Source organism: Gymnodraco acuticeps, unplaced genomic scaffold (genome assembly GCF_902827175.1).
Source record: "Gymnodraco acuticeps unplaced genomic scaffold, fGymAcu1.1, whole genome shotgun sequence".
Taxonomy (NCBI): domain Eukaryota; kingdom Metazoa; phylum Chordata; class Actinopteri; order Perciformes; family Bathydraconidae; genus Gymnodraco; species Gymnodraco acuticeps.
Window position 1 is genome coordinate 5,402,130 of NW_022990271.1, and position 18,243 is coordinate 5,420,372.

The 18,243-nt window shown below is 40.7% G+C and overlaps 1 protein-coding gene across 1 annotated transcript in view; it reads right to left on the bottom strand.

Moving 5' to 3' along the window:
• Window positions 1–18,243, bottom strand: part of LOC117549356 (zinc finger protein 609-like) — a 101,894-nt gene that overhangs the window by 21,564 nt on the left and 62,087 nt on the right. Inside the window, 1 exon segment of the mRNA XM_034221202.1 lies at window positions 175–400. Within this exon segment, the coding sequence (XP_034077093.1) occupies window positions 175–400 (226 nt within the window).

Consider the following 18,243-nt stretch of genomic DNA (forward strand, 5'->3'; position numbering starts at 1 on the left):
TACACAGTATGTGAGAGGAGAAGTCCATTCATGTCAGAATTGCGACTATGGATTAGCCCAATCTATTTGTCAAAATCCACACTTTTCTCTCCTAATAGTTTGGTCATAATCAAGGACAGAGTTTCCCAAAGATTCCTACACTTATTAAACATGATGTTGAACCTTTAAACTTACCGTCTTCAGTTTCCTGCCACACAATGCCTTCGAGATTGACACTAGTACCGGGCTCACAGGGCCCCAAGCACTCAGGCTCAGTAGCCAGGGCCACATCGGTTGTGTTCACGGCCACCGAGCGTGTGCGCACCATTATCTGCTCACACGGCGAGGATATCTCACTGTTGCCAACTGTTGCCAGGAGGTGGAGGGGGGGAGGAGCTGGCGTGGAGACAGGAGATTCCATCTGTGAAGAAATAAGTGGGGGGTTGAGAGTGAGAAACACATGAGACACGTCAAAACCACTGTACAAACAGAGCAGATGTGAAGCCCAATGGAGGCCACAGTGAGAGAGGGTAGGGAAGTCATCCTGATAAGCTATAAAGAAAACGTGGTAATATACTTCTGTGTATTTGCTCAACGTTAGAGGTGATTAGCAGGCAGGGGAGGCAGTAAGGGACATGTGAACTGCTTTGACCGCCATTACAGAAGGACAGAATTAGTTATGCAGGATTGGTCAAACAATACCTCCCACAGCTTCCCTCCCTCGCACATCGCTGAGCAAGACCCGTGACACCACATCATCTCCAAGGCTGATCACTCATTAATTCCCTCAACTACACAGCTAGTTGAGGTGAGGGAGCGGGCTGCTGAGGCGGGTCAGTAATTGATTCCACCTGTTCTGACACACTGTGACAGCAATGAAGAGACACAGAGAAGCGAAAGCGAGAATGAAAAGGACAGTAGATGATGAAAGCAACTGAGGGGAAGCACACAAGAGACAACTGGAGGTGGAAAAGTGAGTAGGCGGGAAAGAGACAGAGAGAGAAAGACTAATGGTGATTAAAGGGCCGCAGTGACACCAGGCTTAGTGCTCTTCATCCAAGGCAGTCGACATTAAAGCGCTCCAAATCATTAGCACTGAACTGCAGGAGGAATGCCATGCTGCAGCCAACACCACACATTTATTAATTGGGCATAAACCACTCAGTGCTAGCGAAAAACGCAGCCAATGCTGGATCCAATTACACTTAGAAGACACAACATTGTTTGATTATAAGCTTGCATGCCTTTAAAAAAAAATGTTTTTAATGTACTTACTGTTCCAAACTGAATATTATGTAGGGAACTAAAACTACTAATCCCAACATATATCCAAGTTACTGGGTAATTATCCTCCATGCAAGAAGGGAAATGTTGGTTCATCTTTACTTCATGGTCCAAAGAGGATAGGTCCTACTGACTTTGATTGTCCCCTGACCTTTACGACAACAGCAGGTCAATATTTTAGCTTATGTTTAAATATCTCAGCATTTACCAGGTACACATTTTTCATTCATGGTTCCCAGAAAATGAAACGTACATTTGTTCTGTATGTTTTTGACCCAATACCAGGAAAAGGAATGACATTTAGCATCAGCTGTTCTTAGAATTAAGCGTTTTTAGGGCTATATATAGTGACAAAGAAACCCCCAAGATACTTTTACTGCTTAATTTAGACTAGACCCAGATGAAGATTCGTTATGCCTTTTACTTGGCATGCATCTGGTGTGTTGGGGTTATATAATGATTGCAATCTTGCAAAACTGAGTCAGACTTTGCAAGTCTTCGAAAGGCTTGCTATAATAACCTCCTAAATGAAAGGATAAGCTGAGCCAGGAGATGGATTAGAAAGAGTTTCATTTAAATAAAACACTTTAATACTGTTGTTTCCTTTTAAGATGTTCTTTCAGAATAAATGATTCTGAGTATGTTCTGCTTGTGAACAATACTTATAGATGGAACTGTAATTATTTGGATTATTTGAGATTAACAAAACGCTGTGATTAATCATGATATATAAAACAAATCATTTGACAGCAACACCTCCGTGAATTAGGCCGGGTGAGAAATTCCAGATCAGTGTCTGAGGGGGGAATCTGAATTTGTGATGAGTGCTTTGAAAACCAAACATTAGTCCCTGATGAAATGTAATATTAGCTCAAGACTTGTCACCACAGAAGCTTCATATTTCATGGTTTCAGAAATGAGCGTGGAGTGCCCATTTCCACTAGAGCTCGGAGGAAGAGCAAATTAATGTGTGCAGAGAGCGACAGAGAGTGAGGCCTAACGACATCCTAATCACCATGTGTCAGGGTTCTGATGCATGATGTGGCCAGGCTGCAGGCCGGCTGAGTGAATGAGACAGGACAGGTAATCACCCGAGCTGTCACCACACACTGTTCCTGGGCCGTATGGAGACACAGAGAGCCGCAGACAAGACCACACAATGAACCCTCTCTCACACTGACAGCCAACGGTGAAAAGTGCAAACAGGTTAATGCAGAGCCTCTTCTAAAAACAGCTCTTCAAACCCCTTTGTGTTGATATTTTGGGATATATTTGAACAAAGTGACTTGAAAAAACCTTTTGTCAATAAAATAGGTAGGTTGAGACGTAGGCTCATGGTATTAGATGCAAATCATCGCCTACCTTCTAAACTAATCAACTCAGAGAACCATGTTTATTAGGTGCTCATGTTCAGGGTAGTTGACTTGTCTACTTGACTTCAAAATTGTTAAGCAGACAACCTTAATGTTTTGACCACAAACAACAAAGCGCCTTTGACAAATACCCTTTGGGTCGCCAAATAATGGGCTTAAACAAGTCATGCCCCAAACAACCCTTTGTCGGCCTGCAATGCATTTATTATCTTTAGCTATGACCATTTTTTGTACTCACTTTTTATTAGAGAGTGACTGTAGCCTAGATTATGGCTGCAACGAGCTATCTTAATTACTGATTTATCATGCCATTAGCATTAGCCATTTTTCCATTAATTGCTTGGTCTTTTTCTGTTGATGGACTTTTTGAAAACCCATTTAATTGTTGCATTTCAAATGTAGACATTGTAAAATACCCCCTTGCCAGTCATTCTCCTTACAACATGCATTTGTGATAACCACATGATAAGTAAAGTCCTGTTTAAAATGACAGGAGGCTGATAAGACTAACACTAATAAAGAACAGGTCAAGGGTCAAGGCAGACTGAAGTTCAATGATTCAGCTAGTGTGAAAGTAAAGCCTTCATAGGAGAAGCCCTAAGACTCTCCAATTATTTGTTAAAAACACTGAATGCTAGTGATTCCCAGAAGAATTCCATCCAATATTCCGGAGATTAATCATTTCAGTGAATCAAATAATCTTGATGGAGTTCACAGCCCTTTTTTACATTTTCTAAATGAGCATAACCATTCCTGGATGAGCTTTGTTTTTTTTATTGTTTCCGCTTAAATCCTGTTACTAGTCTAGATGCCACTACACAATGAAAAGAACCATTCACTATGTAATGATACAAAGAAATAATAGGATCACAACGGAAACGGGACCAGTATACAATGTGCATGAACAGAAGAGCTCTATTTCCAAGTTCTATTAATGGACAAGTGGAGAAAAGCACATTCACTCTGGGGTTGCAGAAAGTAAACCCACACAGTGAAATGCCTGACCTCTTGTCCGGGGTTTTCGAAAAAACCGCATACAACTGAAATAGTCAGATTACACAAGGCTCTACTCCATGTTCAGCCAAATGTACAAATCTGCCCCAAAACCACACAATGGCTGAGTGTCACGCAAACTGAACCACATGCAGACTCCTTGAGAAAGCCACACTGGCACGAATAATGTTTAACTGACAGACAAAAATCCTATGATGCATCTGCGAGCATACCTCACAGTGTTGACAAAGTGGGAACTCTGCCTGGATTTCCAGTGATCAAACAATAACTCAACCGTGGCAGATAAGACACATGCTGCACTTTTTTTACTAGACACATTAACTTCAGCTTTAACATGTTTATTAGAGTTAGGATTAAGAAACTGAGCACTGAGCTTGGACAAGGATTACAAAAGGATTACATTGTAGTGTCATACAGAGACACCGGTCTAGGCCGTACTCCTGCGAGCAGGGTGTGGAGCTACAATAATAGTGGACCAAATGATGATTGTGTACAATACTAACGTCAGCGATCGTCAAATGCCTTAAAGGTCACCTATTATGCAAAATCCACTTTTTCCTGTCTTTTATACATAAACATGTGTCCCCTCTGTGTAAAGAGATTCTGAATGTTTCAGGAAAAAAGATTCACTCACTTTTTGTCCTGATCCATTTATATAAAAAGATTTTGGCCATTTTATGATGTCATAACGATTTTTTTGGCTTGTGTAACCATTAGCCAATCACCAACCAAGGTAAGGTTCCTATGTCTGATTGGCTGGGCGGATTGCAAACCACGCCCCGTAAAACTCCCAAAAAGTTTTGTGAAGCCGCCATTTTATTATCCTGGCATTAGCATTATTAGCATTAGCATTAGCCCAGCGCAGAAACGCAGAGAGACTAACTTATGGCAACACAAAATAAAACATGGGAGCGGTGGAGATGAGGAGGTGTCGGCGTTCTGGCGATTTACTCGGAAGGCTTCAGTAGAAGCTGCTGGGAGTCCCAGCAGCTTCTACTGAAGCCAGTCCCCAACTCCGGGGACTTCCGGCCGGGGACTTTGGGCGGCAGTATACGCCGTGAAGTGGTTTGCGGCCTGCCAGTAAACCCAAAGCAGAAGAAGAAGAAGTGACGTCAGCTGCTTCATTTGCCTAATCCACCCCCAGGGGCTTATTCCAGTGTGAACGCGATCTGTACTTAGTTCATGAGAACTAAAGAATTCTCATGAACTAAGTTCTCATGAACCTTTGTGGGAAAAGTACTGCGGTGTGAATGCGCCTATTGTGTTCTTTCTAACCAAATATCTCTCAGAGGGGAGTGGCTCCTTATTTTCATCTAAAGTAACAGACAGAGAATCAGCACTTTTGAAACAGGGCTGAAACAGAGGGGATTATGGGATGCTACAATGCATGATCTGTTGGGTATTTCGAGCCAAACACTTCAGAGACATGTTTGTTTATATCTGAGACCTATATTGATGAAAAACAGTATAATAGGGGACCTTTAAGATGACTCGGAGAACAACTGAAATGTTTCAACAGCTATCAATCCACTACTTTAAACTTACCATAATAGAGATGCGGCAAAACAACCAATAATGTTAAAAATAAAAGTGACCTACATTAATTGATTTGTTCATTTGGTCTGGTAGTTTGTTCAATGTGCTCTCATACCACCTAAAAGTCTTGTTAATCATGCGTCGCAAATACAGGGTCTTGAAAAACGATGAAAACAAAAGAAAATCGAAGGGAGCTAGACAAATGTTTTGTTGGTGTTTTCACAGTAATAAACCCATAGTGTCAGATTGGTTCATTTTAAAAGTATATAAGCTCTGAAGATAAATCATGTGATGTTGAAGACAGATAATTTGTTTGTCACAACAGACCTTTCCTATACAAAATGCATGCTCGAAACAAGATAATAAATGCCTGTTCATGGTTAATGGTTTTCTTTCATCTGAGACTGCTGTTACAGGTCACAGATAATTATGTCTGCAACAGTAGTTCAATACACATTACTGCTAAACCATAAAATCACAATCTTTTTTCTGCATTAGTAGCTATAAAATAAGCACCATAAGCAGTTTCTCTTTCCCCCTTGATTTAATTGGCAGACTCAAACTTTCTGTCTAAATTAAAGTGCAGTTAGCAATAGCATTAAGAGCCATATAACCACTTTGGAGACAAGCCTTTGTTTACCCTTTTATACCAAAGCTGAGTCTGCTTTTAAGCCCGAGTTGGAAGGAGGTTCCTGAGGTCAGGTCAGATAACACACACTGGGTCATTTGGATGAACCACATCTCTGTATCTCTTCATCTTAAACAGTGCTTTATGGGTCAATTGGGTTCTATGAAAGAGCAGGTACTACAAAATAAAGTTGTGATGTAGATTAAACTAACAAGGCTGTAAAATGTAAATATACACAACAATCACAATGTGGTTAACCTGCCTCTAAGGTAGATGTGCTACTATATTATCCATATCTGTTCTATTACTAAGTTCTTAAACATTAAGAAAAGTGTAATTATGTCTGCTAATAAGTAAATGATGGTAAGTTATACACCATGTATTAAATGCATTTAAACTACAATTAAATAACATTAATATCAATAATTATGCCATTGTGAATGTTGTTAAACATGAAGAAAATGTCTGTAAAAGTGTCATGGTTTGAATCAAATTGTACCAACCTTAATTCAAATCGAATCAATACAAATAATCTGAAGTATTTAGAGTTTCCCAACCCCGCAAAAAAGCACTATAATTTATCTACATTTGCCGGTTGTTGATTGTTTAACTATTGAACAGTATTGATTCTCCAGGCTGATCAAGCCTAAGACATTCAACACCGTCTCTAACAATAAAAGACAGAAGTCATCCATCTTGAAAAGAGAAAATGTAATTCCTGCTGACACAAGAGGCCATTAAGTAAAAAGGAGTCCTTGCATTAGTGTCATTATTTGGCTGAGCTCAGTGTTCCTGCTTCCATTATGTAATTCTGTTTGACACAGAGGGCAGACCCTGTGAACATCTTTGGTGAGTTACTAAGGTCAAAGGCCGGTGGAGATTACACTGCCTTTGGTCAGTACCGCTTTCAGCACCACATGACACCCAGTTAGGAAACGTTAGAAAAAAGCTTCTTTCTTTGGATTGTGGTAACTTGTCATCTGTACTATGTTGTTGCATTTGTATAATGCATTGGTGCACACCTAATAGTCCGTTTTCTGGTGCGCACCAGACGACAGTTTGTTACAGTGTTTCATTTTTCAGAAGGTTCGGTTTGCGTTCACACGGGAAAAACTCAAACGGACTATAAACTTTAAACACAAGTCATGTGCACGGAAATGCTGTTCAACCAAGACATTAAGGGGGTAAACACACAAATCCCGGCAATTTCTACCGGAGCCTCCGCCATGGAGCATCTCTGCTCCCATCATAATCTTGGCAATCTTGTTAAAATTGTGAATGCAGAATTAGAAATACTATGTAACTGGTTTGCAGTTAATAAATTATCCCTTAATGTGACCAAAACAAATTACATGTTATTCAATACAAAGTCTGAGAGTAGAAATGACTGCATTATACGGATTTGCAATACGGAGATAGAAAAAGTTGGTGCATGTACATTTTTAGGACTGCTTGTTGGCGAACAACTCAATTGGAAGCACCATATAAATTATGTACAGACTAAACTGTCAAAAACAACAGGTATTTTGTATCATACTAAGAACATTCTTGAAGAAAAAATACACTTTATAACAGTCTATTTCTCCCTTACCTTTACTACTGCTCCGAAATATGGGGAAACACGTACTCAATAAATCTACAAAAAATAACATTACGAATAGTCTGTGTTGTTGGTAAATATGAACACACAACTCCCATATTTAAAAAGACTCAATCTATTAAAATGTGTACATAGTACAGCTTAAAATAGTACTGGTTATGCACAACATTTTCCATAACAAAATGCCTAATAATATTCAAAAGCAGTTCCAAACCACAGCGTGAACATACGAATGTAAAAAAAGTCACTTGAAAATAAGTGTTCACAATATTTATATGCAATTATGCATATATTATTATTATTCATTTGCCGTGTACATATGTATATATAGTATTTTCATTTCCAAAAAAAGATAGTTGAAACTGCTATTGACAGAAAAAAAAATGTGCAGAAAATGACCCTATATCTAGTTTTCGTATATATATGCATTTATTGTTTTCCTGCCCTAACTTTTATTGAATTTTTTCTCCTGTTTTCTTTATTTCTTTGTACTCCATTTCTATACATTTTTTACGCAATAATGCCGATGTTGTATTAGGATGATGCACGGGAGGGCTACTTTCCATAAGCTATGCTTCAGCCCTCCCGCTTCTACTAATTGTGTTCATCTTTGTGTGTATGAATTATACTTTTTTTGGATGAATAAAAAAAAAAAATACTTTCAGCTTGGGGGCCCCCTAGTGGCCGCGGGGGCCCTATGCATCTGCATAGTCCGCCGATAGGAAGAAACGGCCCTGGGTCTCGGACTGCGTTCACACCGACCCAAATGAACCGCACCAAGCGGCTAAACGCACCAGGGTTCGATTCAACCGGACTAAACAAGGCAGGTGTGAACGCATCCTAAAAACAGCAGTATTTGAATCCTAACCAGTCCAAACAACTGCAGTGCTGAGTCTGATGTGAAGTAATACGGTTTTTACGTAGGGCTACAATTGAAAACGCATAAGCTTCTTTTTATTTTACTACTAAAATGTGAAAAAATAAATAAAATGGCATGTTTTAAGTCGTGAAACCTGCCCGATTGTTGTCAAAGACTGCATACTGGTCTAATACAAAAAGCACACATTTCCTTAGAGGCTGAGAGTAATCAGAAACTGAAAGAGAAAACAGGAACACCTGACATCTATTGTGCAACACCAGCTGGCAAAATGCACTCAGTTCCTAGGCAACTTCTTCTTTGTCTTAGCTGCTAATTGTGCTTTCAGGAAAAGCATAACCACACATGAATAATACAGAGAGGAAACTAAGCTGTTATGGCCACTCATGACCTACAATCTCTTTGGAGCCATAATGAGTGAGCGAGGTTCTCCCTGTAAACAGTGATTGTCTGAGAAAGACAGCGATTTCCATTTCGCTCTTTCATGCATATATTTACTTTTTTAGATAATAAGACTCGGAAAATCAGAATGAGATTTGAATTCATGTTCAACACATTTGTATTTCAACTTAAAAGCCTTAGAGACGTACCCTTTACTGAACAGGTCATTTTCTGCCTCGAGGAAATTCTGACACATTTTGGCCCTTAACGTTACAGCTCATTTCTATGATGCAACACAACCCTACGCGTTCGGAAATAGAGCGGTGAAAGTCGAGACATCAACATGAAAAACGTCTGCATACAGTAAGCTTCCCCAGCCGCACTCAGTACACTTTCATCTCACAGCCTTTAGCAACAGCAGTGAATTACAGCTTAACTGTTAAAAAGAAGAATAATGCTTCCACATTTGCTATGAATTTTAGTAGTAATCAAATGTAATATCTTAACAGGGAGACATGTTCAATAGAGCTAAAGTCTTTGAGTATACACAAGTACACAAAGCTCTGTCAAAGAGAAATGTCTTCAGCAAGTGTGAGAGGCTTTACCTGCGGAGACATATGCTCTCCCTGACGAAAGGACACATTAGTCAAGAGACTGCTCCTACAGCTTCCAGCTACATTATGGGAAGTAAAAGTGATATAAAAAGACAGAAGGCATGAGGGACCGCAGGGTAGAAGACTGAGCCAAGATAAGTGGAGCTTACCAATTTGCTCACTTATGAAGCAGTGGCCTAATTTGCTCAGTAAAGCAAAGTCACACAGAGGAAAAACTCCTCTCCTTTTAGTACTACGATGAAACCGAAAAGCAAAACTGGACCAATATTTGGTAAAAACTAGAACAACTAAACAACTTTTCCGACCTGTTTGGATGCTAGACGCGTTCTGCTGCTGGCAACCGCTATGTCCACAAATTTAAGCAATTAAAAAAAAAAACAGATGGTTAAAAAAAAAAAACGTTGCTGTAAATGGCCTTTTAGGGTATTATAAAAATATTGAGCATTAAAGAGCAACTTAAAACCTGTACTATTTCTAAGCATCCCCCCTGTGAAGCTTTAAACACGCACAACAGAGCTTTGAGCTAAATGTGAATTCACCCTGGGATAGACATCAGTATCTGTACCCCATTTCGCAGCCGTTCAAACAGCTCAAATGGATTCAAAGTGACTATTTAATGTTGCCTATGTTCCTTGCACTCAATCACTCAAAACACTAATCACCTTATTAAACACTGCTTGAATCAGGTGAGGAGCAGAATACAAGTATGTTGACTCCTCAGTATATCGAGTAGCCTTAACTAAATCTTCCCTTTCTTCATTATTATCTCAGTACCCAAGGAAGACAATAAGATGGAAAGTATTTCCCGTATGACAATCCATAAAAAAACTTACATTTCTTTCAAAAAACAAGTTCAAATCATGTGCACCTGCTCGTCAGAGAACCTTCGCAGGCAAGCTGGGAGCCGGGTTGGTTGACTTGGTGGGTTAGGTACGCACATTGTCAACCTAATGCCTTCATTTCCTCTCTGGCTCAGCTGGCTGATCTGAGTATCGTTTACTAGATGAAAAGTTGGGGGTTGGGTTTAAAGGGCACTGAGGTGAGAGTATCAAGAGGTCTAAAAGATCTCCACATAGATGCAGGGAACCTGAACATCCACTTATGTTTAGTGCCAATAAAACATGTTGAAAGCCTATCAGAGAAACTGTCCACACATACTGAATCTGTGCTCCATTAACACTACTCTTTTTGCCTGGTTGGCTTATAAGATACCGTGTGGTTTTACAGGTAGTGGTTAGTGGCTGGGTGTTCTTAGCAACACCATGTGTACACAAGCACACACAAAGAAAACAAACATTGAATATTGGCAAGTAGGGCTGCAAGCCTGCAACTAACATCAATTTTGTTATTGATTGATGTTTGTCATTTGTATTTAATTACTTACTTTGTGAAATGAGATCATATACTTTGTATATGTATATGAAAATGTTATACACCTCAAGGTGACATTTTCAAAGATATTCAGTTTCCAATCATGTATGCCCAAAGAAAAGGCACCATATCCTCACATTTGACAAGCTGGAAACAGAACAGTTTTTACTATTTGAAAAACAAAAAATCAATGGTATCATCAAAATAGTCTTATTTTTTTATTTTGTGCTTTTTGTTCTCACTATTAGCTGGTTTTGCACATTAACTGCAATGCATCATTGAATTTAGTCTACCATTTTAAATGTGTCAGACACTGGGTGTTTCTCAATGTCGAGGAAGGCTGCTCCAGAGCCACTATTTCAAGCATACTACATCATCGAGTGCTGCCGAAGGACTGTTCCAATGTCCAGCATACTAGGAATTCTACCGAGGCCGGCATACTTCGTATCGAGAAATTTCGAGGTACATGTGTAGACTCCGTGGTCTTAAAATCCCCACAATGCTTTGCGCACGGACAAATTTCCAAATCTTTGGCGGAAATCGCACTCCATTTAAGGCGGGGCCTCTCATATGACGCACACCTGCACACCTGTTAGCCTGTTCCAAAATTCTTCGTTATCCGAGGCTAGGAAGGATTCTTGCCTCGATTCTGAAGCAAGTGACTCGGAAGACATGTGCTACCAAGCAAGCCTCCTCGACATTGAGAAACACCCACTTACATTGTCAGGAGAGATTTGAACAATCTAGATACTGATTCTGCTAGGATCTTTTGGTGATTCTCTCCCTGTTTCCATTCTCCCACTCTGACCATAGGTCAGTTGACAACAACAGTATCTATTACCACAATAAGCCACATTCTTGTCAAGGTCACCCGCTTGTGTCTGACTGGGAGAGAAAAGGCTGTGCCGAGCAGAAAATCCAGATAAACTAAGCTGAGCCTATAAGGATTTATCTCCCTCCCTCTCCATAGTCATAAACCTTATCTTCCAGCAAGGAGAAACCTGACAACAAACTGAGAGGCTGTCATCAAAAGCTCAGCCACCTACATTCCCACCCAAATACCAATGAATCACTCTTTGACGTCTTACAAGTCTGAGGCTTTGACCAAGGCCGGGTCAGCCGGGATAGAAATACAGCTCCATGTGTTCCACAGTTCACTGTAATGTTGACAGTTGTGACCAAACTCCATTTTTAGGTACCTACCTTCCTGAACTCAAAAGCCAAAAACAGTTGAGCAAACTCCTAGCAAAGGCTCCTAGTCATAATATCCAGAAGCCTTATCAGCTAAAAAACGAAATACATTTTACAAGTTTTCCTGCACATGATTCAAGGAAAGCAAGTTGTTATTCAGGCTGTGAGATTTCCCAAGAGCCCCCAACCTCAAACTATTATTAGATGTACTCCGTTAGTCTGTTTTCCTTCTGTTGACGCTCTTCTGTGGGTGGTGTCCAAACATTAGAAAGACAATCAAAAAGCCACACATCATGAACATACTTTTATAAATAAACCTGATTTATTTTTTTGTGTTACCTGGGCTGACACAAACAAACAGAAAACAATGAATATTACACTAAGCACAACATGGACATGGATGCCAGGGTAATGTGAACTTGTGCTACATTAAAATATCAGTATTGGATGATATATTAAGAACATGGCAACATGGCTACCTTTAAATTATTAAACCCTAATAAAATGCTAGAGATACGAACTTCGAGTCAGTGGGAGTAACCTGATAAGAGTCCAAAATCCATTCAAGGCTCTTCAACATATAAAAAAAGCACCAGAGGTTTCAGCTGTTCAGATGGATAAGCAGATGATAAAGGTGCAGGGGTTAAGGCAGAGGATGTAGGAGTAGAAATATGTGTGTGTACATGCGGAGGAGTGACCTGAGCTCTGTTCTGCACACACTGCTTAAGCTGCAGTCATGCTGCTACTCTAACTAGGGCTTGATACTCCGATCGACCTCTACTGCTGGCTGTCTCACAGAGCTCCTATTGAACCATGTCTATCTTAATGGACAGTGATGTGCACTATTACTGAGTGCCAGTTGTACCTGCACTATATCTTCAAAGCCTATAGACTTTTACAGCATATTACACCTTGGGGCCATGAGTGTTGCAGCTAGCACCTCATGACATTTCAACACTCACAGGTGAAAAGGCAAGTCACTACAAGAGCGTAGCAGGGTAAGTTACATCGCAGTTTATTTTTTGAGCCACATAGCATGTCTGACTTGTTTTGATAATTATAGTCTGGAGCTCACTGAGTATAATCCAGGGTGTTAAATTAGAAGCCCCAAACATACCCAAACCGGATGACCTGGATATAAATATACTTTAGAAAGTATCAAATCAATCCAAGAGCTGCTTGAAACTACTCAGTAGATGAACTTTGGCTGAACAACAAGAGCAGATTGAGATGTTCATAAGACACTTGCTTAATCAGAAGGACATGTGGCAAAGTGTCAGCACAGTGTTGTAACGCATGACATTGCAGCCACACAGAAGGAATCTCAGCAGAAATAAAAACTACGTCAGGCTGAGGTGATGTCCAAAGTAAAGAGACACAGGATAACACACCAAATCTCCCCTTCTCTCTCTCTCTCTCTCTCTCTCTCTCTCTGCCAGACGCTTAGCAGAGGTCTGCTGCTCGCAGCCATCGAGTTTGATGACCTTGTTAGTTTGAGTGCCTAATCTGCTAATGCCCTGGTAAATATAAACAGTCATTGTAGTCCCCTGCTGCTATCCAAAAACATGGATGATAACTCCATCTCAATCTTTATTTATCCCGGGGACTTACTGGTAGACTTAAGACCCAGGGGACAGAATTATGGATGGTTACATCAAAGATAAATGCCTTTTAAGGTTGATAGTTTCAAATATCTATGTATGTCATTTTTCCAAGATGGAATATGCAAGAATGACTTTGTGTATTGCCTTTATGCCTTATGTTCAACATTCTTTAGCCAAAAGAACAGAAGGCAAAAATACTTTTTCATTTAAAGGTCCCATGTCATGCTTTTCCAGCATGTCCATTCGCGCTGTTTCGCAGATCCAACGCAGTAAGCAGGAAATGAACCCAGCTCACACTGTCCGCTCCTCGCAGCAGCGGGCCGTACAACGTCCCGCCAACACGGCACCCAGACCCCACTCAGCATTCTCATCTGTTTGTCATTACTGGTGTCATTTTCTGGTTGCTAACGCCATTGTAACACATAAACACTGATGTTCCGCTGTAACGGTGGTAGACTCATCAGAACAGAGTGGGCGAGCTGACCAATCAGAGCACAGTGGGCTCACAGGGAGGGGGGGGGGGGGGGGGGGGGGCAGGAGCTCCAACAAGCCGTTTAGGACAGAGCGTGAATACACATACTATACAGAGATGCTGTATGAGAAACCAATGTGATTTTGGAAAATTGCACAATATAAATGTATTCTAGTTGACCTCAACAATGGAATTATGATCAGTAGAAATGGCCATGACATGGGACCTTTAAAGGTTCTTCCAAGTAGTTGACTGTTTGGATCTTAGTAATTTATACACAATATTTCTCTCGACTTCTACCAGGATTAATCGAGGTCTGCAGCCAACAAATGAACACCTTATACAATGTATATGAATATGGTCGACATCATTTAAATTGATGTATTGAGGTAACAAGTTTGACATTCATCTTAACTACATCAGGACAAAACGTCAGATCATTATAATGGGGAAGTACAGTCTGAAGGTCAGGCAGCACAGGAACAAAGCAGCATATTTCTTAAGCTATATTAAATGTCACATTATTCAGCATTAAACAAATTGCCAGGACCTCTAGAGTAATAGGCTGAGCTATTGTATGAACAATAAAAAATACCATAATAATTGTGACATATATCTTAAGGGAATGGATTTAACAGCAACATGTCTGACTCTTCAAGGGACACATAAACCTAATAGATATGATTAAATATAATTTAGTTTTCCAGATGGACAGCAAGGTCCTACTTACAAAACATAATTGAATGTGCGAGCTCAGCTCATCGCCAAGGACTAAACAACTCCCCAGCCTCCACTACGAAGAGGAGCTCATCTCCATATTAACTTCACCTTTATTGATCTACTCACACAGACCCTACACAAACACCCTCAAGTCCTTTTGGGATATCTGGAAATAGCCCTCTGAAGGGAAAGAAATGCACACAGGAATATTTAACTCTCGTAGCAAAAAAAAAGTGCATACTTTGGTAATGGCCCATTATTTAGATGGAGGGGAAAAAGGTATTCTCAGCAAAAAAACAAAACAACTACATGGATCACTAAATCAGAAGGTTTGCCCTGCAGATCGAGTTAGAGGGAAATCATTCGTAATATGCCAAGCAATCAACCCTTCAGCTGAGCAGTGGAGAAGTAGACACACAAACACAGTAACCCTTGTATACGTTTATAGGTACATTTTTAAATGAAGCTCAGCGCAAGTTCTTTCAGGAAGACTGGGTATACAGTGGGGCAAAAAAGTATTTAGTCAGCCACCAATTGTGCAAGTTCTCCCACTTAAAAATATGAGAGAGGCCTGTAATTTTCATCTAAGGTATACCTCAACTATGAGAGACAAAATGAGAAAAAAGAAATCCAGAAAATCACATTGTCTGATTTTTAAAGAATTTATTTGCAAATTATGGTGGAAAATAAGTATTTGGTCAATAACAAAAGTTCATCTCAATACTTTGTTATATACCCTTTGTTGGCAATAACAGAGGTCAAACGTTTTCTGTAAGTCTTCACAAGGTTTTCACACCCTGTTGCTGGTATTTTGGCCCATTCCTCCATGCAGATCTCCTCTAGAGCAGTGATGTTTTGGGGCTGTCGCTGGGCAACACGGACTTTCAACTCCCTCCAAAGATTTTCTATGGGGTTGAGATCTGGAGACTGGCTAGGCCACTCCAGGACCTTGAAATGCTTCTTACGAAGCCACTCCTTCGTTGCCCGGGCGGTGTGTTTGGGATCATTGTCATGCTGAAAGACCCAGCCATGTTTCATCTTCAATGCCCTTGCTGATGGAAGGAGGTTGTCACTCAAAATCTCACGATACATGGCCCCATTCATTCTTTCCTTTACACGGATCAGTCATCCTGGTCCCTTTGCAGAAAAACAGCCCCAAAGCATGATGTTTCCATCCCCATGTTTCACAGTAGGTATGGTGTTCTTTGGATGCAACTCAGCATTCTTTCTCCTCCAAACACGTCTAGTTGAGTTTTTACTAAAAAGTTCTATTTTGGTTTCATCTGACCATATGACATTCTCCCAATCCTCTTCTGGATCATCTAATGGCGCGTTTCCACTGCAGCGGGTAGCTCGCTTTAAGCGTGCCAAGCCGTGCGGGGCCCGTTTTTGGTTGCGTTTCCACTTGGCCTAGTACCGGCTAGCGGGTCCTAATTCACAGTTTCTCTGGCCCCATAACATCGTGGTTCTAGGGCCAGGAACAACCAGGCTGAGTCGGGCTGAGTATGCTAAACTAGAGAGAGAATCGCTGGCAAGGGGGCTACAACTACAACAAGATGAACATATTTGACCGTGATTTAAATTGTAATACACGTTTCAAAATGCCGAAGTAACAACATACTGACACCGGTTAGTAAAAACCATGAATGAATGCTTTGACAAGTCTGCAGACAGACGGCAGGCGAAAAACCCTTTTTAAAATGCGTGTTTTCTAAATGGAGCTTGGCTAAGCTAACGTTATATATGCTCCGACCGTCCACACTCACAACAACGGCCTATACAGACATAAATAAACCAGCGACTGTATTCGCCATGACACAGGCAGTCTGTGGTTTGTACTTGTTTAACTTTTGTCTAGTTTCTTAACAGATATGAAGAGCTGTGAGCTCTGAGTGCTAAGAGCTAACGGCTGTGTTGTTTTTCTGGGGCGCTCATTGAAGATGACGTCACGGCTCCGCCTACACTGCGTTACTATAGTAACTACCCCAGTTCCTAAACTGTAATGGAAGCACAGCATTAAAGTGAGCCGGGCCTAATAAGGCCTAACCAAACCGAGCGAGGCCTGCAGTGGAAACGCACCATAAATGCTCTCTAGCAAACTTCAGACAGGCCTGGTACGTCTGGCACTGCAGGATTTGAGTCCCTGACGGCGTAGTGTGTTACTGATGGTAGCCTTTGTTACTTTGGTCCCAGCTCTCTGCAGGTCATTGACTAGGTCCCCCCGTGTGGTTCTGGGATTTGTGCTCACCGTTCTTGTGATCATTTTGACCCCATGGGGTGAGATCTTGCGTGGAGCCCCAGATCGAGGGAGATTATCAGTGGTCTTGTATGTCTTCCATTTTCTAATAATTGCTCCCACAGTTGATTTCTTCACACCAAGCTGCTTACCTATTGCAGATTCAGTCTTCCCAGCCTGGTGCAGGTCTACAATTTAGTTTCTGGTGTCCTTTGACAGCTCTTTGGTCTTGGCCATAGTGGAGTTTGGAGTGTGACTGTTTGAGGTTGTGGACAGGTGTCTTTTATACTGATAACGAGTTCAAACAGGTGCCATTAATACAGTTAAACAAGTGGAGGACAGAGGAGGCTCTTAAAGAAGAAGTTACAGGTCTGTGAGAGTCAGAAATCTTGTTTGTTTGTAGGTGACCAAATACTTATTTTACCGAGGAATTTACCAATTAATTCATTAAAAAAATCCTACAATGTGATTTCCTGGATTCTTTCCCCCCATTCTGTCTCTCATAGTTGAAGTGTACCTAGGATGAAAATTACAGGCCTCTCATCTTTTTAAGTGGGAGAACTTGCACAATTGGTGGCTGACTAAATACTTTTTTGCCCCACTGTATATACATTCACTCCGCAGCTGCATATAATCAGCTCATCACGGGCGTTGTTGTCTATATATTACATTCACCTCATTCTCCACCAGCCAATCACCGTGCTGCAGCCAAACTTTAAAATGGTTCTCCTCTCTCCTGCAGTCAGCTGTGATTCACCTCATTTCATCATATCCAGTGCCAGGAGAGTTAATCCAAAGACCTCATCACACCTCCTCTTCATCCCATCTCCTCATCAAATCCAGATCTTCAGCATCATCACCAGTGTCTAGACCCCGGGGGGTTCCCTATATGCTCACGGCTGCATTTCCCCTTTTAGATATACGATTTCAGGATCGGGGTCTAATCGCCAAAGACTTAACATTTATCATATGGCATGTGTCAATAAATGTTCTTTAAATAAATTGAAGTCTCTCCTGACTGAAATGATTTCACCGTAGAAACAAGGACAAATCAAATGTGCAACAGTCCAAAAATGGTTTTACTACAAACTATTTGTTTGCATGTACAGAGATTAACTTAAACATGTTTGTCAGTAGGTAACTTCCTCTTGGACACAGACACAGACAGATGACAAAAATGTGCCTATATAATTGCATAGTATAACGTGGAATTAAGGGCAGAGATTATCAAGTAATCATGTTCTATAAATCTGACAAGGTAAGCTGGTTAGCTACATGGCAAATTAACACTTTGGATGCACAGACACCGTGCCATGGTGTTGCAGTAGCTCATTGGTTAAGTAGGTGCATTTAATCTAGCCAT